This window comes from Musca autumnalis, unplaced genomic scaffold (assembly GCF_047663935.1).
Source record: "Musca autumnalis isolate F117 unplaced genomic scaffold, ASM4766393v1 scaffold_2, whole genome shotgun sequence".
Lineage (NCBI taxonomy): Eukaryota > Metazoa > Arthropoda > Insecta > Diptera > Muscidae > Musca > Musca autumnalis.
In genome coordinates, this window is record NW_027411755.1 from 240,442,160 (window position 1) to 240,464,966 (window position 22,807).

At 35.6% G+C, this 22,807-nt stretch overlaps 3 protein-coding genes across 7 annotated transcripts in view; 1 reads left to right on the forward strand and 2 right to left on the reverse strand.

The window, feature by feature from the left end:
• Positions 1 to 413: 413 nt before the first annotated feature.
• LOC141395393 (uncharacterized) lies at positions 414 to 1,327 on the reverse strand. The gene has a single exon (XM_073971132.1). It carries the CDS (start codon positions 1,191 to 1,193, stop codon positions 465 to 467), a length of 729 nt encoding a protein of 242 aa, XP_073827233.1. The 5' UTR covers positions 1,194 to 1,327; the 3' UTR covers positions 414 to 464.
• Positions 1,328 to 2,297: 970 nt separating this feature from the next.
• eIF3k (eukaryotic translation initiation factor 3 subunit k) lies at positions 2,298 to 6,632 on the forward strand. Its single transcript, XM_073971139.1, has 4 exons — positions 2,298 to 2,323; positions 2,388 to 2,489; positions 2,598 to 3,037; positions 5,957 to 6,632. The coding sequence occupies exons 2-4, from the start codon at positions 2,419 to 2,421 to the stop codon at positions 6,109 to 6,111; spliced, it is 666 nt and encodes a 221-aa protein (XP_073827240.1). The 5' UTR covers positions 2,298 to 2,323; positions 2,388 to 2,418; the 3' UTR covers positions 6,112 to 6,632.
• Positions 6,262 to 22,807, reverse strand: part of Tbp (TATA binding protein) — a 76,912-nt gene continuing 60,366 nt past the window's right edge. For 4 of the 5 annotated variants that reach the window (XM_073971137.1, XM_073971136.1, XM_073971135.1 and 1 more), the window contains 3 exons: positions 16,367 to 17,195; positions 16,066 to 16,309; positions 6,262 to 6,920 (listed from right to left, as the gene is read on the reverse strand). In XM_073971137.1, the coding sequence (XP_073827238.1) occupies positions 6,642 to 6,920; positions 16,066 to 16,309; positions 16,367 to 16,932 (1,089 nt within the window). In that variant the 5' untranslated portion in view covers positions 16,933 to 17,195 and the 3' untranslated portion in view covers positions 6,262 to 6,641. Of the gene's footprint in view, positions 6,921 to 16,065; positions 16,310 to 16,366; positions 17,289 to 22,807 lie in introns of those variants that run through there. The other variant, XM_073971134.1, reaches the window with a different exon arrangement.

Sequence of the window (22,807 nt, forward strand, 5' to 3'; positions counted from 1 at the left end):
TCATTCCAAATTTCAGAATTCTAGCTCTTCCCGTTTGCCTAATACAAAGGGTACCATATTTAGTACCTTTTAGTACTTTTCGTACCCTTCTAGGTCGAATTTCCAAAAACCCAGCCTTATCTCACCCCTACACACCGACAGCAACCCGCAGTCAAAATTTCAGCTTTCTAGCTTCAGCGGTTTCGTCTGGGCGATGATATGTCAGTCACTCACTCACTCACTCACTGAGCTCTTTTATATATATAGATATTTTATATTTTATATTTTATATTTTATATTTTATATTTTATATTTTATATTTTATATGTTATATTTATTTTGTATTTTATATTTCCGGCAAAATTCAGATCCTTAAAAATGTTTAACACCTTCCTCATTGCCATTTAGTCAACAAAGAAACCAAAAGAAAGCCCTTAAGTTGTAACAACTTATATTTTTTATTAATTTCTCAAAATTCCATCAACTCAATGATCCTTCTTCTCACTCTCCTTTTTGTGACCGCTCTTTTTGTGCTCCTTTTTCTTTTCCTCACTACCCCATTTCTTGTGCTCCTCACCGCCCTCATGATGTTTCTTTTCCTTTTTGTATTTTTTATGATCCTCATCATGATGTCCTTTCTTATAGTGTTTCTTGTGTCCCTTATGATGTTTCTTTTTACCTTCCTCATGCTCCTTGCCCTCTTTTTGTTCCTTCTCCTCCGATTCGTGATGTTTATGTTCCTTGCCATATTTCTTATGATGTCCACCCTTATCTTCATCATCATAGAATTTCTTATCCTTTATATATTCATCTTTGTGGAATTTTTTATGATGTTCCAGCTCCTTGTGACCCTTCTTGTGCTTCTTTTTGCCATGATGTTTCTTGGCCTCCTTGTGTTTGCCATCTTTATGTTCTTCACCATATTCTTCCTCTTCACCGAAATCCTTTTTCTTTTTACCACCTTCATGTTCGTAATGATGTTTGTGATCTTCCTCTTCATGATGTTTCTTTTCATCCTCATCCCATTCGTCGTGTTCTTTGCCACCTTTTTCGGACTTGTGTTCCTTTTCGTGTTTTTCTTCTTCTTTATATTTTTCACCTTCTTCCTCTTTTTCTTCGGAAGACTCTTCTTTGTGCTTTTTGGCCAGCACCACCATCACATCGAGCGTGAGTAGGGTAAAAAGAAGTAAGACCTTTAGCTGGCGGTTTCCCATTTCTGCTTGGGCTTCTTGTTTCAACTACCAAAAGTTGTTCCGAAAAATGTTAATTTATATTACAAAGCTTGATGTAGTTTTCAATGATGACTGGGTGGCGGTGGTGTCACTCACCACTGGCATGGTTAACCGCAAATATTCGTTTTTTTTTTTTTTTTTGGGCCATTTAAAGACTTGGAATGCAAAAAATTAGATGATTATGAAAGATTTGGCAAATGTTCCGCTTCAAAGGTAGTAGATTAGATGTTGGTGGTATTTCAGTAGTAAGCGCATAAGCGTATGGGAAGTATACCCAACTCATGTTTAATCATCTCTAAAAGACAATTTTTGAACCACAAAAACAAAATTAGAATCTCAAATTCTTTAAAACATCTTCAGTAGATAAAAGACACCTCCAAAGTACATTCAATATATAGAATACACACTAAAGAGATCTTCAACAGATAGAAGACACTTCCAACGACATCAATATATAAAAAACTAATTTCTAGGGTCTTCAATTGGCCTTTAACGGATTTTACACAGATAAAACACACCTTCAAAGGTTCTATCAAAACATATATCAACTTCTAGCGGTCTATTGTATATAAAAGACAACTTCTGTTTATATTTATAAAATAGACAACACATCCAATGAGTCTTTAATATGTAAAGAACACTTTCAAGAGTCTTCCATATAAAGAAACACCTTCAAAGAGTCTTCAATAGACGGGGGACAACTTCAAGTTGTCTTCAATATATATATGACACCTTCGACGAACTTCAGGAGATAGAAGACACCTAAAAGGGTCTTTAATTCTAAAGATAGAAGACACTTAAAAATAAATTTAAAAACTACATTTTAACTTAATTCACTATTTTTCTTATTTTTCACTATGATTCCCGCAAATAGTTTCCTTCTCTGGGGCATTACATACTTTCTGGGCCCATTGCCATTCAATTTTGTTTGCAAAGTTCAAAACCCCACATTTTCAAATAACCCAACTTCAACGGCTTTATTCGATAACGTGTTGTTATTATCGATAACATACTATTACCACCACTTAATCAAATATTAGCGTTTTTCTCTTTAAATTGCGGTTAGCATCACTGCAACACTTCCCTTTTTCTCTGAAACGTCAAATTTGTTGGTATTGTTTTTTTGCGACAAAAAGTTTTGTTGGATTTTGCTAAATTTTCCTTTTTTAATTACAGTACAGAAATACAAAGAAAGAACTAAAACAAGATGCCACACATGGTAACAATGGGTAATGGCCAAAGCCAATCAATTCAAGAAATGTTGGGATGCATTGAAAGGTGAGTGAGTGGTGCGAGAAAAAAATGACAACAAAACTTAACACGCGAACAAGACAGTCAGAAACAACAAAACATAACCTACAAATTCTGATTTCTTTCCCCCCACAGATACAATCCCGATCATTTAAAGACATTGGAAGCCTATGTTGAGGAACAGGCCAAGAATAACACCTACGATTTGGAAGCCAATTTGGCTGTGCTGAAGTTGTATCAATTCAATCCTCATATGTTGAATTATGAAATCACCTATACCATCCTCTTGAAATGTCTCACCAACCTGCCACATACCGATTTTGTTATGGCCAAGTGCTTGTTGTTGCCCCAACAAATGAAAGATGAAACTGTTCAGACCATTATTGAATTGGCTGATATTTTGGAACGTACCGATTTCACTTTGTTCTGGCAGAGAGCCGATGTAAACAAGAGTCTATTCCGTCACATTGCCGGTTTCCATGATTCCATTCGTAAATTTGTTTGTCATGTTATTGGCATCACCTTCCAGACAATCAGACGGGATTTGTTGAAGGAGCTGTTGGGCGGTATTGAAGGTAAGAGAGAGAGAAATGTGGAATATTGAATTTTCTGAATGTGGGTTATTAAAGAAAAAATTTAAATTATAGTAGAGCAGAAGGTATTAGGATCAAAATGGTGATGGATGCATGGCATTATTAACATGTCATCGAAATAACAAAATGATGTTGAGGATTTAAAGCCGCCAAGCATATCCATTCCTGTCGTTTCGTGGAGTTATTTGTCAGGACATCTGCTATAGTCGGACAACATTTTCTGGAAAAAACAGCCAGGGACAAGCAAATGATGACAATGAGATAATACTATAGGGACATCTAAAGGAAGAAATAAGACGCTTTTCGTGAGCATCTTATAGAAAGAAGGTTATTTCAATAGGTCATATATAGCAGAAGACTAACTTTAAACGCCTTCTAAGGCTTTTATATAAAAAAAGAACCCTACAATGGCCTTTTATAAAAATAAGAGCTTTTCTAAGGGTATTCTAAAGAAAAACACTCTTTCTAACGATCTTCTATAGAAATAAGACCACTTATAAGGGTCTTCTGACAAAATAAGACCACTTATAAGGGTCTTCTGTAAAAATACGACCCCTTCTAAGGGTCTTCCTATAGAAGACCCCTTCTAAGGGATCTTCTCTGGAAAGAAGTCCCCTTCTGAGGGTCATCTGTAGAAGAAAGACCACTCCTAAGAGTCTTCTTTAGAAAGAAGGCTCATCCTCCTATCGAAAGAAAACCCCTTCTAACAGACTTTTATAGAAAGAAGACCACTTTTAAGGATCTTTTATAGAAAGATGACCCCATTTGAGGGTCTCCTATATAAAAAAGACTTCTTAGAATCTTCTCTAGAAGAAACACCCCTTCTTAGAGTATTCTGTAGAAAGAAGACCCATTGTTAGGATATTCTATAGAAAGAACCCTCCTTCTAAGGGTATTCTGTAGAAATAAGGCCCCTTATAAAGGTCTTCTATAGGAAAGAAAACCCCTTCTAAGGGTCTTCTGTAGGAAGAAGACACCTTTTCTGAGTCTTCTATTGAAAGAAGATCCCTTATAAAGAGTCTTCCGTAGAAGGAAGATCTTTTCTAATGATATTTTATAGAAAGAAATTCTCCTCTTTAATTTCTTTCTAAGAAAGACCCCTTGTAATAGACTTCTATAGACAGAAGACCCCTTTAAGGGGGTTCCACAGAAGAAAGACTCCTTTTAAGGATCTTCTATAGAAAGAAGACCCCTCCTAAGGGTCTTATACATAAAGAAGATACCCTACAAGGGTCTTCTGTAGGAAACAAACTCTCTTCTAAGTCTTTGATAGAAAGAAGACCCCTTTTAATGGCCTTTTATAGAAATAATATCCCTTATATAGAGTCTTCTATAGAAGGAAGATCCCTTCTAAGCGTCTTTTATAGAAGGAATGATACTCTTAAGGACCTTCTATGGAAAAATACTTCTATATAAAGACCCCTTTTATGGGGTTCTATAGAAATAAGGCCCCTTCTTAGGGTTTTCTGTAGAAAGAAGACCCATTCTTTGGGTATTCTATAGAAAAAATACCGCTTCTAAGTGTCTTTTATAGAAAGAAGACCCCTTCTATGGATATTCTATAGAATGAAGACCCAAGTTAAGGCCTTCTATAGAAAGAAGACCCAAGTTAAGGCCTTCTATAGAAAGAAGACCCAAGTTAAGGCCTTCTATAGAAAGAAGACCCATGTTAAGGGTCTTCTATTGGAAGAAGACCTAATTTAAGGGTCTTCTATGGAATGAAGATCTATGTTAAGGATCATCGATAGGAGGAAGACCCATTCCGAGGGTCTTCTATAGAAAGAAGACCGTTTCTAAAGATCTTCTATTGAAGGAAGACCACTTCTAAGGGTATTCTATAGAACGAACACCCATGCTAAGGGTCTCCTATAGAATAAAACCCATGTTAAGGGTCTTCTATAGAAAGAAGATCGATGTTAAGTGTCTTCTACAGGAAGAAGGCCCATTTCAAGAGTATTCCATAGAAAGATCACTTCAAGGATCTTCTATATTAAGAAGACCACTTACGGGATCTCCTATAAAAAGACCCATGTTAAGGTTCTTTTATAGGAAGAATAACCCTTCTAAGGGTATTTTATAGGAAGAAGAACCCTTCTAAGGGTCTTTTATAGAAAGAAAGAACCCTTCTAAGATTCTTCTATAGAAAGAAGATCCCTCGTATGAGTATTTTATAGAAAAAAATGTCTTCTTTAAAAAGAATGTGCCTCCTTCTAAGAAACTTCTATAGGAAGAGGGCTACTTCTAAGGTTTTCTATAGAAAGAAGACCCCCCTTCCAAGGGTTTTTTTTATAGAAAAAGTACTCCTGTTTTGGGTCTTCTATACAAACAAGACCCCTTCTGAGGGTCTTATATAGAAAAAAGACCCTTTCTGAGTGCCTTCTGTAGACCCCCTAAGGGTCAGTTATAAAAAGAAACCCCATTTTAATGGTGTTCTATAGAAAGAAGACCCATTTTAAGGGTTTTCTATAGAAGGAAGATATTCTATAGAATTAAGGCCTCTCTTAAAGGTATTCTGTGGAAATGAGAACCCTTCTAAGAAGACGCATTTTCAGGATCTTCTTCAGAAGGAAGATACATTTTAAGGGTCTTCTAAAGGAAGAAGGCCCATTTTAAGGGACTTCTATAGAAATAATATCCTTTTTAAGAGTCTTCTATAGAAAGAAGACCCTTTTTAAGATTCTTCTATAGAAAGAAGGCCAAGTTTAATGGTTTCCTGTTGAAAAAAATACTTCTAAGGGTCTTCTGCGGAAAAAGTCCCATTTTTATGAAAAAGACCTCTTCTGAGGGACATTGATATTAAATAAGGAAAATATCTTCCAATTCAAAATTGTATGTGGTGAGGATCTTCCAACAGTTTTTGATATTGTACTAATTTTCTCTTTTCCTTTCCTTTTTTTCCAGATTCCACCTTGGACAAATGGGTTAAACAAAATGGCTGGAAGAATCAAGGCCATTTGGTTATGATTGCATCGCAAGATGAGAAAATCAAAACCAAAAATATTACAGAAAAGATTGAATTCGACAATTTGGGTGGACTTATGGCTCAATGTTTGTAAAGTGAAGGAGAAGAAGCAAAATCGAATCGCAACCAAAACCGCAAACAAAATATTCCACAACAAATTTTATTTTGTATTTCTGTAACAAAGAAAAAATCCCCACATCAACAACAACAAGAAGAATAAGAACAAGATAAATAAAACAAATAATTTCATGTGTGATTTTTTTATAGAAAAAAATTTTATTTTTTGTTTGTTGGTTGTTACGACTAACTTAAACTGCCACTGTGACATTACAAACGCACTCACGGCAAACAATCTTAACAAAAGAGCAGCCAAAAAAAGAATAGAAAATCTATAAATCTAATTAATAATAGAAACAAAACTCGAGGAGGAAACATAAATAAAAGAGGAGAAGGGCGAATATCAAAAAAAGAGTTAAGAAAAAATTAAACATTCATTTCATAACTTCCCTTCGTTTAATCTGCTAAAGCAAAGTTGAAACCAAAAAATCAATTTAAAAAACTAATGATAATGACCTATTCAAATTGGCTCTTAAATATTATTCGAAGTACAAAACAGAATGTTGGTTAAGATTGTTTCTTAAATTTCTTTAGAATAGGGAATATCTTATCAAATGCTTCATAGATTTCACCGCGTACCTTGGCTCCCGTCAGCACAACTTTACCCGAAACGAATATCAGCAATACAATACGTGGACGCACCATACGATAAATGAGGCCAGGAAATAGCTCTGGTTCGTATGAACTGAAATTACAATGGGTAAGCACCAGGCCTTCCAAGCGGATTGGGAATTTCACATCACAGGAACCAACCATATTTTGTATTTTAAAGTCAAGGAATTTTGCCTAGAAAGAAGAAAAGGGAAAAGAAAATTATATTTAAAGATCTTTGTGTGAATGGAACTAAACAAAGCAAAACTCTCGGACTGAAAATCTCTTCAAAGGGACAGGACTACGGACAGATGAAATCTTCAAAACGACTTCAAGGGATTACTAGTGAAAGATCCGAAATAGACAGAGTTGTATAAAAAGAAGATTCTTCTAAGAATCTTCTAAAGAAAAAACACACCTTCTAGGGATCTTCTATAGAAAGAAGACTCTTCTAAGGGTCTACTATATAAAGAAGACACCTTCATAGAACCGTCTATAGAAAGAAGTTCCCTTCTTAGAGTCATCTGGTGAAAAAGGCCACTTCTAAGGGTGTTCTATAGAAATAAGACCCCTTCTAATGGCCTTCTATAGGAAGAAGACCCACCGTTATGGTCTTCTACAGAAAGAATACCCTTTCCGAGAATCTTCTATAGAAAAATAGCCATTCTAAGAGTCTTCTATAAAAAGAAACCCCGTTCAAAGGGAACCAGACCCCTTCTAAGGGTATTCCTAGAACCCAGATCTCTTCTAAGGGTCTTCTATAGAAAGTAGACCGCTTCAAAATGTCTTCTATGCAAAATATTTTATAGACAGAGTTTCGATTTGCAGAAGCAAAACAACTCAGTGGGCGCCCGCAATATACAGATGGGCGACTCTGACATATACCCTCAGCCAATGTGAAGCGAAACTTTTACCTCCGGACAGATCGAATGTATTTAAGGTATCTTCAGAATGTTGTGGCCCTTTTTGGACATTTGAACTTGCCGACAAAAATGTGGATTAGGAATTAACTGCACTAAGACAAATGTAGAACTTTTGTAGGGCAGTTACCCTTAGGGAGGACCGATATGGGCCATTTTGGAAGTTAAACTAAATTTTGATAAACTATTAGGAGATCCAAAGTTTGGACCAACTTGGTTGCCCCATTCAAGTGATATCGTCCTAGCATTTTAGTGGAATTTTTTAAATATTGGGGAGAAGTACCGAAAGTTGTGGACCGGTATTGCCCATGAAACTAAGTTTGGATATAATATGACGAAGACCAAATGTTGGACCAAATCGGTTGAACAGTTCGAGAGTTATCGTGTTCTCCGACCGCCACATATGGTGACATAGCCGTTTTTTACACCTTTTGGGCAGTTTTCCCAAGAAATATGGACTGATTCGATAGCAGGTCTTAAAGTGAACTTATCCGAAATTTTGTGTGAGAGGTACCAGAAAGAGTAGACAAATATAGTCCATATTCGGTCCTGATCTACAGTCTGTCGCAAAAGTTAGTATACACCATTGAAACCAAAATGTATTAGGGATAAAAAGCACAATAACTTATTGAAAACTACAAATAATTAATTTTATTTGAGAGACACGAAGGTTGTCATCGGTAATAACAATTAAAAGTGCGCAATATTTGCATACATTAGCAAATGTATGGTTCGAATCCAAAAAAGACCAAAATTTATATCGCAAAAGTTAGTATACAAAGGAGAATCCCCGTGGAACTGTTTAAAAAATTCTTGATATTTTTGAACAAAATGAAACTAAAGCGGTACTTTAGATCATAACGAGTATATTAATTGGTTTTAATGGCAGTTATAGTACTTATAGTGACAAGTTCAACGTACCCTGGATCGTAAAGTCCACAAAAATTGGTCATCTACAAATACAACAACTGTAGCGACAAAATTCCGGGTGTTATGTCCTGTTTATGAATTTTAAAGCCATGAAATGCTCAGAAAAGTTCTAAAGTTTCAATATGGGGTGATCTTGATCGAGTTTCGACTTGTCCTTTTTGAAGAAACGGGAATTTCTTGAAGGAAACCCATACTTTTTAGGCCGTTGTCTTTTTGAAACATGTAACAATCCTTAATCCTTACACATAAGGACTTTCCTTTTCAGTTAATTTTCTCACAAATTATGTTCCTTTTCACATTCCCACCAAAAATAAATAGTAGGAGAAACTCAAGTTCTGGTGTAAGCCCTACAGTGATACCCCACCACCACAGAAGGATATGATAGCTAATTTAAAATTTTAATACAGAGCTTTCTCTGCTGTTATAACACATGAATTGTGCAAAAACGTTCTGAAAAGCTGTGCTCGCTTCACTTGGGACCAAAATACAACTAAATGGATCAGTTAGAAGTAGTTCTTTAGACATTAGTAGTACATTAGACAATAGGGATACGAGAAGCATGGCCGATACTACTAAAGGCCGGTAGGACAGTATAACTGTAGGGCTTACAACGGACCTTGAGGTTCTCCTACTATTTACTTTTGGCCGGAATATGAAAAGGGATAACATTTGCGAGAAAATTAACTCAAAAGGAAAGTCCTTATGTGTAAGGATTAAGGATTATTACATGTTTCAAAAGGACAATGGCCTCAAAAGTATGGGTTTCCTTCAAGATATTCTCATTTTTTCAAACAGGACAAGTCGAAACTCGACCAAGATCACCCCATATTAAAACTTTAGAGCATTTCTGAGCATTTCATGGCTTTAGAATTCATAAACAAGACATAACACCCGGAATTTTGTCGCTACAGTTGTTGTATTTGTAGATGACCAATTTTTGTGGATTTTACGATCCAGTGTACGTTGGGCTTGACAGTATAAGTACTATAACTGCCATTAAAACCAATTAATATACGTTTTATGATCTTAAGTACAGATTTAGTTTCATTTTGTTCAAAAATATCAAGAATTTTTTACAAAGTTCCACGAGGATTCTCCGTTGTATACTAACTTTTGCGACATTAATTTTGGTCTTTTTGGGATTCGAACCTTACATTTGCTAATGTATGCAAATATTGCGCGCTTTTAATTGTTATTACAGAAGACAACCTTCTTGTCTATCAAATAAAACTAATTGTTTGTTGTTTTCAATAAGTTATAGTGATATTTATCCCTAATACATTTTGGTTTCAACGGTGTATACTAACTTTTGCGACAGACTGTATATCTGGTGGATATATTAGGATGTGCAAAGTATGGATTACATCGGTCACTCCCTTCAATAGCAAAATTTTTCTGAACATTTTTGAAGTTTTGTGGACCTGAAGGAGTGGACCGATATAGCCCATCTTCGAATTTAAACCATGTTTTGATAAAATACTACGAAGTCCAAATTTTTGACCGAATCGACAGATCCGTTCGAGAATTATCTTGCGCTCCAACCACTACACAAGGTGTCATAGGGGCTTTTTTTTTTATTTTATTTTATTTATTTATTTCTTCACTTGTAACACAGAAGCCTTCTTGGCCTAATATACGTATTACATAGCATTGTAATATTCCTGATAATTCAAATAATTCCATGATATTGGCTCCCCAGCCTTATTTACTTTAAATATAGGATAAATTATTAAAAGAAAGTTACATTGTCCATTAGCAACATATGTATGTAGTAGCCTAAAACATATGAATTGTGCGTTTCCGTGCAAAAAACTTACAAATAATTCATGATACATATATGTAACTTAAATAACTGCATAGCGTTTCTGTTAAGGAAAAAGAGCAATGGTTAGACTAATCTTCTCCTCTCCGACAAATGATCACGAAGTTTTAACCGAAATGCATTATTCGAATGTGAAAATAAACGCAAAACTAAAGGGAGGTAGTTCCAACATCTTGCCACGCGCACAACATACGAATCTTCAAACACGGAGTTATGAATTAGAGGGATGGTGATCTGTGGGTTTCTACTTGAAAAGAATGTAAATAATGTACACAACGATCTAGGTGCACCCGTTTTAATAAACTTGTAAAAATATAAGATATTTCTTATATTAACATAATCACTCCACGAAGAGCCTAAAAAGTTAAGAACAAACTGGGATATATGTTCACGATTATTAACATTATAAACAAACCTAGCAATCGTATTCATAATATGCTGTAGTTTAGTAAAATTACCTACTGATGTTCCAGATATAACTTCTAAAGCATATAATATATGCGGCATCATCAGTGCATGGGCAAGTTTCGTCCTAACCCATTGAGGCAAATAAATACTAGTGGAGTACAATTTACGCAAAATCAAATAGATTCTTCTGTGTATATTGTCAATATGGAATCCAAAATCTAACTTATTGTCCAAAATAACTCCCAAACACCTATGTTTATCCACAACATCAACTCTTGAACCCTCAATAGAAATGTCAATATCTTGAACGTGAGAACCAAACATCATAATTTTCGTTTTCAGCGGGTTAATTTGTAACGAGTTAGATCGAGTCCATCTTATTATGTCATCTAAACAACAGTTCATTGTACTCTCCAAGTAACCGATACAATTAGTTTGAGCCTTAAATAGCAACAGCACATCATCAGCAAATACAAACAATGAACAAACATTAAGATCAATACATTCAGAGAGGTCATTTAGGTAAAGAATAAAAAGTAAGGGACCTAAGATCGACCCTTGTGGTACCCCTGAAGATAGTGAGACAGTCCTAGATCTAACTCCGTTCATCTCAACATATTGGGTTCTTCCACTAACATACGACATTATCATTTTGCAGGCTGAATAAGAAAAATCAAACTTGCTTATAAGAAATCGAATTAAAAGCTTTGGATATATCCAACGCAAGTAACGTGCTCATTTTATCTTCATTAAGATCCTTCCTTATGGACTCAGTTAGGTGCAAAAGCAGCGAAGTCGTGCTACGACCACTTCGAAAAGCGTGTTGTCCCTCAAAAATCTGGCGACTGGTACGTAACAGAACCTGCTCTTTCAAAATGTGCTCGCAAATTTTCGACACTGCAGGGAGAATGGCAATTGGTCTTAAGTCTTCGGGGCCCCGTACCAAAGTTGACTTTGGAATTGGCACTATTCGGGCTGTTTTCCAATTTTTCGGAAAAACTGAAGTCGTCAATATAGTGTTAATCAAATTCAGCAGCATATAGGAAATATGAGGAAAAATTATTTTAATAAATTCAATAGATATTTTATCTTCACCAACAGACTTCGACCTAATTTTTCCAATAGCATTCATAACATCATCCATGGTAACACATGCAAAAGAAAACGAAGTTTCAGTATCCCGGAATGGTTCAAAGTCAATCCTATCAGTATCATCGGATGTCACACATGTGGCAAAATACTCATTTACATTCTCAGCATTACAATTATTCTCAACATCATTGTCATCAGAACAACCATACCTTCTAAGTACACGCCATAGACACTTGGTGTCCAAGCTACGAAAATACATTGAGTAATATTTAGATCGTTCATTGCGCATAACTCTTTTCGCTCTGTTACGATACTTGCAATATACCCTCCACCTCGAAGAACAAGGGTTTTCTAAGTAGGCCCTGTAAGAGCAATCACGTAAAGATTTAGCAGATATAATGTTCCTTGAGTTAATCCAGTCATCCACTTTTGATGAAATGCGTTTCTGCACAACAGGGACATTACAGTAAAGCTCTTTAAATAAGTTGGAAAGAATTTCGCACTTGCTATCACTATTAGCAGTAGCATAGTAAAGTGTCTGATCAAAATTCGATAAGCATTGAAAAATACCATCCCAATTTATACTATTAAAATCATGATATTCAACAATTTCTTCCATTGCATTCATACTAACATCGAAACACGCGAAAATGAGCGCATGATGTGAAATTGAGGGAACAAATAGTTGTCCAGAGTAATAATTCATGCTACAATCACTAAGCAACCAAAAATCAATCAGGCTTGTGCTTTGATGCACAACATCAAAATGGGTCGGCTTTATATTGTGTAAGACAGACAAGTTCAATCTTGAGCTCATTGTTCTCACAATTACTGAACGCGTAGAATTGAAAAGGTCACAATTAAAATCCCCAGCAACGATTATATTAGAGTATTTCAGAAATAAGTCGTGATGTTGTTCCTCAAACTTTAAAATATCTCCTACAGGAGGCAGATAAACTACCCCAAACAATATGGTTGCATTGCCAGAGTACAGTTCCAAAAATATCGACTCACACTTTCCTACAATTGAAGACTTAAAAACAACTTTATGCTTGAACTTAGTTGACATATAAATCGCCACACCTCCACCTCTCATGGACCTGCGGTCATTTCTGTAAATCTTGTAACCCGGAACGTCAACTTCACGATTAGAAACTATAGGCTTAAGCCAAGTCTCAGAAATGCCAAATGCATCCAGTTCCGAACCTGATAAAATTGATTTAAGTTCATTAAATTTAACCGAGTTTCTCGATGGCCTAATACTCTGGCATTTTAAATGCCCTACTCTAAACTTTCCATTTAATGGTGTCAAAACCGACCTCAAATACATATTATTGCTAACTATTGGACCAATGTCAAAATTAAAAGACATCATACCCAAACAAAGTAAATATTGTGGGGAACCAATTAATAATCACTAAATCAATTTTATAACTCATTAACACTTCAATAACAACAGCTAACCTTTCAGTATAAATCAATAATACAATATAAATCAAAAATTTAAGTAGGAGTAAATAACCACTCAAGTTTAAATTAAAAGTTATATTAAAAATGGCAAATTTCCAAAAGTCGATACCACCGACTAATATCTACAACACCATAACGAATTCGGAGATATGCATATTCATATATTGAGCATAATGAACCAGTCAAAACTCAACAATCGATCAGACAGACATACGAAAGATGTACTTTTGAATGGGTGTATAACAGTCATTAAACATGAAGGCAATATTCTTTAATCTTTCTTTCTTTAATCGGACAGACATAAACGGAAATTTCATTGAAACGATTCACACGGATATATGGCAGAGATTACTACACATTCCGATTCGAAAGCAGTATCATAGGAAAATACATGTATAATTATTTCACTTAAAGATAATAAACTAAAAACATTCCAATTATTTAAACCGCAGCAACATTGTTTAGAAGCGCCGAGCACTCATCGAAGTCCCGAGTCACCTTTTTTCCATCAGAGAGAATAAGTACCGCTTTGGGTTTATCAAAATTCAGAATCTTAAACCTTGCAACCAATTTTTTGTCCCGTAGCTTTCTGCACACCAAGTTTAATTTTGAAGCAGCAGGAGGAAAATGATCGTTCAAATATACACGCTTTTCAATGTCAGAGCCAGAACTTTTAATAACATCAGAGACTTTAAGTTGACGTTCCTTAAAATAGGCTTTCATTATTGCATCTCGTGTCTGCACGGTGTTGAATTTTATTAATAACATCTTATGGTTGTGCACATAACAGACGTGGTTGATGTCATGAGTGGAAATTGGAACATTATAGAACTCAGCCAAACAAACAACCACACTCACGAGGTCGGTAATGTTTTCCGGTAATCCGTTTATCATGATGTCATTCCTATTTAGCCTGCGATGGAGGATATTGTTCTCAATCTGTAGGTCTAAAATATCTGAAGAATAAGAAGCAATTCCATCAATTCTTTTATTGCATTCCATTATATCACTCTTCATAGCATTGAGACATGAAGCCATCTCAGTTTTTATTTCATCCAATGCTTTTTTGATTGAGACTTGTTCATTCTGATTGCATGTGATGAAGTCATCAAATTTCTTATTAAGAGATCGAATATCATTAGAAATGCGGCTATTCCCAGTATCACTATCCAGGCCACGATCACACTCAACACAAATATAAACAGATTTTTTAATCGATTTTAATGCAGCAAGCTCTTTGTCCGAAATATTAACACAGGATCCATGGTACCAACTGGAGCATATTCTGCACTCAATGCTCCCACTTTTGCCAAGTGCACCTTTACAGGAGCCACATAAAATCTTTGAAGCAGCAGGCATTTCCAGTGTTTACACAAGAACAGAGTAAACACGAAAGCATCCAAAAGCGAATGACCAACAACAGTTATCTTTGAATGTTCTTTTTTAATTGCAGCAACACGTTTATCGTTGAACAAGTTAGCACGGTATTATGATTTCAATTATTATGATATTACATTACATTCACAGTGACATCATTTCCAAAAGTCTTGAGAACCAAAATGACTGTTTATAACATTTCTGATTTAAAAGAACATCTTTAAGTACATAATTTTATTGAAATAATTAGCTGTCGACTCTCACACTACTATTCAGGCATAGCGTTGCTTTTTGCACCTTTCCGGCCATTTTCTCAGGTAGTATGGACTTGCCCCTGATGAAACTTGTACCGTCGTATGGGGGGAAGTGAATACAAGTTGTTGCAACAAAAATCAAAGCGATTCGAAAACAGGTCCTAAACTGAACTTATCCGAAATTTTGTGTGGGAGGTACCCGAAGGAGTTGGCCGATTGAGTCTAAACTAAGTTTGGACAAAATATTACGAAAGCCAAATCGGTTCATCCGTTCGAGAGTTATCGTGCGCACCAACCAGCCAGACAGATAGACAGACGGACATTGCTAAATCAACTCCAAATTGTCTGAAACACATTTCGTCCAAACATACTTGGGGTCTACAACCATTATTTCGATGAGGCACATTTTGCCCGTATGAACGTGTATATACCCTCGTTAGCATAAATGCTGAGGGTATAAAAAAATTTTTGCGTAAACGAAGAAAATATGCATAAGGGCTTCTATGGTCAGAAACTTCTTTCAATGAATCTTCTATAGGCAGAAGATGCTTTCAAAGAGTTGTCTAAAAAGATTAAATCATGAAAACTTTGTCCCTTTTAAAATGGTCCTTTACAGACAGAAGACTACTTCAAATGGTGGTCCAACATAGGAGATCTCATCAAAAAGGAACAAAAAGAGACCTCCTCAAAAGAAGGGTCTTCTTTTGGCAGAAGACGTTTCTTGCCTACACAAAGGAACTCTTCAAGTGTTGTTCTATATATATATGTTGTTCTCAAAAATCTTGTGTATACCGAAACTCCTACATGGGTCTTCCAAATTTAGCAGACACCTTAAACAGATCTATTATTTAAAGATGTACGGCTTTAAGGGAACTTCTGTGGTACAATATGGCACCTTAAAGTGTCTCCTACAGCCAAAAGACTCCACGAAGGCCTCCCCAGACATAACACATTTTAAGAGAAGTTCTATAGACAAAAGATGCCTTCTAAAAGTCTTCTCTAAATAGAAAACCTATAGAAGTTTTATGTTTCCCGAGAGTTTAGTTTTTTTACTTTCAAAATCTTACCGGAAATCCCAATTTTTGAATAATACGAGCATATTTACGGGCCGCCAGTCTGGAGTCATCTTCACTTTTGGCACCCGTACACACCATTTTACCCGATGAGAATATCAAGGCCGTGGTACGAGGTTCACGTATACGCATAATAACGGCGGCAAAACGTTTCGGATTATATTCAGCATTACGGGCATGTAAAGCAATTTTTTTAAGATCCAATTTACAATATAAATTAACAGTGGAGACGATATTTCTGCAAAAAAATAAACATTTAATAAATTGTACGAAAAAACGCCATTTGAATACTCACTGTAATTGTGGTACAATGCCAGGATCCGCCGACCCCGGGGTCATTGGTGTCATGGGTGTGGCTGGACCCATGGTCTGATGTATATTGCTTAGATTATCTGTGGTTCGATCACTCATCGGTACCATAGGCGACATAAGACTTTGTGGTGTTTGAGGTTGCATCAGGGATTGTGGTGCCGTGGTCGTTGTCGTTCCTGTTGTGCTACTGCTGCCCATAGCACCATTTGAAGAGGACATTGAACTTTGGTATGATGGCTGATATGATTGCATTTGTTTATGGGGTACTGGCAGCGTTGGATGTTGTCCTAATGTTGTGGTATTGCTATTCGTAACACCCATACCACCACCACCACTGCTCGAGGTAGCCGGTGCTGGTGATGCACCCATAATGGAATTTAAATCATAATGATGATTATTTGGATTCATATCATGTTGTTGTTGTTGTGTCAAAGCAGCTGGTGGATGATAAACAGGATTAGCGGCAACTATCTGCTGATCGGGATCCATTTGATGTAAGGGTGTTCCAATGCTGGGAATTGAAAACCCAGGACTTAACATTTGATCCATGTTTGAGGTGTGTGTGTTGTCTGGTTTGCAGTTTTGCAATCAAGGAAAGGAATTGTAGAGGTGTTTGTGAAGCTGGTAGCTTAATGTTGATAGATAATGATGCTAGCGCTTTCAGGCGCGTTGTTCTTTTGTTGTGAAGTACTCCTTATAATTGGGTTTAGTTTTTTTCCTTCCAAGCGATTGTGAAAATAACAATTATTGTATTGGACTTTATTGATTGGCGAACTATTTTGCCGTATCTTCACCAATATTTGCTTGATTTTCTTGTGCAGAAAATAAAAAAACACAAAAAACACAGATTTTTGTCAACAACTGGCATAGGGATACGTAAAATCGATTTCGGTTAATCGATTATTAGCCGTAAAATTTCTAAAAGTCGTAGTCGACTATTGATTGTGCGAAAACCGGATAATCGCTTATTCTTAATCGACTTTCGGAAGACGGAGTCAACTATTGCTCTGTTCCAGAACTGCAAGAAGCTACTATTATTTACTACGATAACATGTTTTTCTTTATGTTATCGGAAAAAATAGTAAAAATTAGTAGATTCTTGCAGTACTGGAACATACCAATTGTCAGTTTTGGATGTCGATTTTTCGAAATTATCGATAACTGTCCATCCGTCCAGCAACAATTGCCCTGTTCCAGAACCTGCAAGAAGCTACTATTTTTTACTACGATAACATTTTTTCCTTTATGTTATCGGAAAAAATAGTAAAAATTAGTAGATTCTTGCAGTCCTGGAACAGACCAAATATATCGTGCATGGTAGAGCTGGCAAAAAATCGATGGCACTATCGATAATATCGATTATTATTTAAAAATTCAATATCGATAGATAGTTTTGCCTATCGATATTATCGGAATAAAAACACCTAACCAAAAATCCATTGAAATAAATAGAAATTTCGCTGCTTTTCGGCTATGTGTGTGTAAGAAAGTAAGTCCGTAGTCACACGTACACATTCTTCGGTAAAATAAAATGTATTTTTTTTTACATTTTTTATAAAATAAAAGCAGTTTTTTATTCTCCTTTACACTTCTGTGAACTACTTTTGCATAATTTCAAGAAAATCATTGACATTTCCGCCATTTTCATCTCCAAATTAATGGCGTTGACAACTTAACGATAATATCGATAGTAATCGATATTTTAAAACATTATATCGAAAATATCTAATGTTGGGAATATCGATGGTTTGCCAGCTCTAGTGCATGGCTTAATTATAGGTCCTCCATCAAGCGAATTCAAAGAAAAACAAAGATTTTAAATGTCAATATTTATAAACAGAGGCGAAAAAAATTTTGGGGCGAATTTCTTTTCTGCCAATTCAGGTAGATACATACAAAACATTTCCGAGAAAAAGTTGTTCCCGCAGTTATTTTTGTTTGACGAAATAGAAAATACCTGCTGATCGAACTTGAACTGCTAAAATAAGTTATTGTAAATTAAGTTCTCATACAAAACACAACAAATGCGGATTTTTTACATGTATAACATTAGGTTTATTTGTTTTCTGTTTTCGAGATACATCTACCTGTTTCTGTACAGTTTGACATTTCTATGCAATTGACACATTATGTTACCATCAGCTGGAATGATTATGCTACCTGTATTATTGTACCATGCAGTTTTGGAACAGACCATGGCACAATTACCCAGGTAGTGGCATCGTAAAATTTTGAATATGTTATGTCAAAACTTTCTTTATGTTGTTGGGGAAATTACAACAAAAATAATTTTTTATAAAGGGATTTGACTTTTCATATTCGATCAGCTGGTGTGATACCACTACCTGGTAGTTCTGCCATGGAACAGACCATCGTTTACTCAATAATTTGTACAAATCCAGTAACTTCTTGTAATCGACTAAGGTATTTTGCATGGTACTGTAGAGTAAACGAACAACATCCAGTAACAATTTGTACAAATTGTAAGTAAACGAACACACAGCATATTATTCGTAGTCAACCATTAAGCGGGGTACACACGATCTGTTTTGTAGAGTTGCGTCGTTCATGAACGAACCGGCTCAAAGGAACGATTCCGTGAAAAGAATGAACGGATCCGTACCCAGCTCATTCTTTTATATCGTTCATTTAGATCCCCGATGGACGAGTCATTGCTGCTTACAAAATTAGTAGCATTGGTTTTACAGTCAAACTCTAAACAAACGCTGCGTTAGCGGAAACAGCACAAATTTCCACACAAAACAAACAATGATTCAGAGAGCTACTCTCGCTCAGTAACTCACCTCATTCAGTAGCACATCTCGGTCATATCTTTCTATTGCATCATTCGTTCATCTGGTTCTTTCATATCAAAACCACCACCACTACGTTCAGAAACAAAACCACCCCCATTAGCACACAAACAAGCAAGAAACAGTTGTGTCATTCGTGAACGAACATTTTCAAAAGAACGAGGGAGTCATATGCTGCAGAGAACGAACGACTTCAAAATAATACAGTCAAATGTATTGTTGAACGAAAAAGAGCCAACGAACGAAGTAAACGACCCGGATCTTTTTGGTGAACGGAATGAAAAAGATCGATCCGCTCAATGAACGAGATTGCCCAAGACTACTGTTTTGACTGTCGATTTTTTGGAAATATCGATAAATGTCAAACTGTCCAGCAACCACAAAATAGTTTGTGGTTGCCTGATGACTGGCAGAAATGAACGGCCACACAGACAAACAACCGATTATTTGAGCAAAACTGATCGTGTGTACCCCGCTTTAGTCGTAGTCTATTATTATTTGTTGTCAACTATTAATCGTGGACTATTAGTCGTAGTTGACTATTGGGTGTGCTAAAACCGCGCAATGAACCGTACTTTTTTTACATACAGTTAGTGACAAAAGTTTACATACAAACCATAAATCTCGGATTTTAGGGTAAGTAGTGATTTTTATGAAATTCCAAGTATGCAGTTTTATTTCTTCTCACTAATAAACAATATTTAATACAACAAAAGTATATTCCATAGTACAAATAACGGTAAATTTTACAATAACCAAACAATTATAGGGACACAAGTTTACATACACCCCAAGGAAATGTGTGTATTACCGTACAATTTATGGAATTAGATGCATAATTTATACATTTTATTGTTTTGGCGGATATCTCTGGGTGTCAGAGATATATTTTAAGTATAGTACACATTGACAAGCAAAACTGACAGTCATCGAGGTCTATTTCGTGAATATCAAAGCCTAACTGAAAAATTTCTTTTGTAATCTCTAAATAATACCGTAAATATTGTATTTCAAACGTTTTTAGCTAAATTAAAGTTGTTATTTGCCGGAAAATTTTCCTAAAAGTACGTTGACTGTCACTTTTGACTGTTAGTGTGTACTCCCCTTTAGAGAAAAGAAAATAATTTTTGTGGGTTAAATTAAGTTATTTAAATTAATTCTCTTTCGAGTTGAGCTATTTAGACCTAATAGGTACATTGAAAAATTAGGAATCCACCGAAGTCCCACACATTCAACCACTATGCTACGTTTCACGGGTGGTTAGACCGATCATCAGGCATATTGAATGGTGTTTTTTTTTTAGTGGGTGGACGAAGGCTAAGCTTGGAGACTAGCATTTATATCACAAATCATTCGAAATTTGTATATTCGAATTATTTATTTTTTTTTAATGTTAGTCATTTAATTCCAAACCTTTCCTATAGTCCGACTTGGCTGGTAACCCTATTTTTCAATTACAAATACTAAGGCAGCTTTTTTCCACCTTTATTTTATTTGTTCTTCTTATCAGAAGATTTTGATCATCAATATTTGTCATCGGAATCTTTGACAAGTTGATGGTGGCTTAGAACGCTAAGACGCCTGCAACCGTGTCACTTGGTTGTTGGGGTCCCAGGTTCAAATCCCAGCCTGGCTCATGCTGAAATCATTTTTTTTGTTTTGCCTTATTAAGGCGAAGGTCATTTTTAGAGTGATATTTGAATTAATTCTCTTTCGAGTTGAGCTATTTAGACCTAATAGGTACATTGAAAAATTAGGAATCCACCGAAGTCCCACACATTCAACCACTATGCTACGTTTCACGGGTGGTTAGACCGAGTTATTAAGTTATAAGTTATTTAAGGTTGACGACAATATCTTAGTTTCCTTCGACGTGGTATCGTTATTTACTAACATACCGATTTACTTGGCCATAAAAAATATCATGGCCCAATTGAACACCCTAAGAGACCACACAAAAATACCAAAATCGCAATTTTTGAAAATTTTACAATTTTGTCTTAAAGACAACCGCGTATTTTCTATAGATTTTAGGTTAGGGATTTTCAGTCCAATAATATCGATAGACGAAACTATCTATCGATATTAATTTTTTTAAATAATCGATATTATCGATAATGCCATCGTTTTTTTGTCAGCTCTAGTAGATCTGGCAAACCATCGATATTCCCAACATTAGATATTTTCGATATAATATTTTAAAATATCGATTGCTATCGATATTATCGTCAAGTTGTCAACACCATTAATTTGGATATGAAAATGGCGGAAATGTCAATGCTTTTTTTGACATTTTGCACAAGTAGTTCACAGAAATGTAAAGGAGAATAAACAGTTGCTTTTATTTTATAAAAATATTAAAAAAATGCATTTTACTTTTCCGAAAATGTGTACGTGTAACTACGGACTTACTTTCTCACAAAACCGAAAAGCAGCGAAATTTCTATTTATTTCAGTGAATTTTAGGTTGGGGATTTTTGTTGCGATAATATCGACAGGCAAGACTATCTATTGATATATAATTTTTAAAAAATAATCGATTTTATCGATAGTGTCATCGAATTTTTGCCACCTCTAGCGCACACGATCAGTTTTGCTCAAATAATCGGTTGCTTGCCAGTGTGGCCGTTTATTTTTGTTAGTCATCAGGCAACCACAAAATATTTTGTGGTTTCTGGATAGTTTGAAAGTTATCGATATTTTCGAAAAATCGACAGTCAAAACTGATCGTGTGTACCACGCTTTAGTCATATTCCATTATTATTCGTTGTCGACTATTAATCGTGGACGACTACCGCGGAATGGGCCGTACTTTTTATACATATATACATCATGGTCGTTTATATTCGATTATAATCAGGTTTCGGCGGTTAACGAATAATCTAAAGTAGAATTTTAGTAAGCTCTCAAATAATCGACTAACCGAAAGTCGAGTTTTAAGTTTTTCACGAAAACCGAACAATCGAAAAACCGATTATTGCATTTCACTGCGTATCCCTAAAGAGCAGTACACATTGTCAGTTTTAAATGTCGATATTTCGCAGTTATCGATAACTGTCCAACCGTCCAGCAACCACAAAATATTTTGTGGTTGTATGATGAATGACAAAAATGAACGGCCACACTAGCAAACAACAACAAAGCTGTCATTCAAAACTGACAATGTGTACCCAGCTTTAAGTATATATAGTACACAGCGACAAGCAAAACTGACAGTCATCGAGGTCAATTTCGTGAATATCAAAGCCTAACTGAAAAATTTCTTTTGTAATATCTAAATAATACCGTATATATTGTATTTAAAAGGTTTTTCGCTAAATAAAAGTTCTTATTTGCCGGAAAATTGTCCTAAAAGTACGGTGGCTGTCATTTTTGATTGATAGTGTGTACTCCCCTTAAAGCTGGGTACACATTGCCAGTTTTGAATGACAGTCTTGTTGTTGCTTGCTAGTGTGGCCGTTCATTTTTGTCATTCATCATGCAACCGCAAAATGTTTTGTGGTTGCTGTACGGGTTGACAGTTATCGATAATTGCGAAATATCGCATTCAAAACTGACAATTGCTCTGTTCCAGATCCGGCAAGAATCTATAATTTTAACTACTATAACAA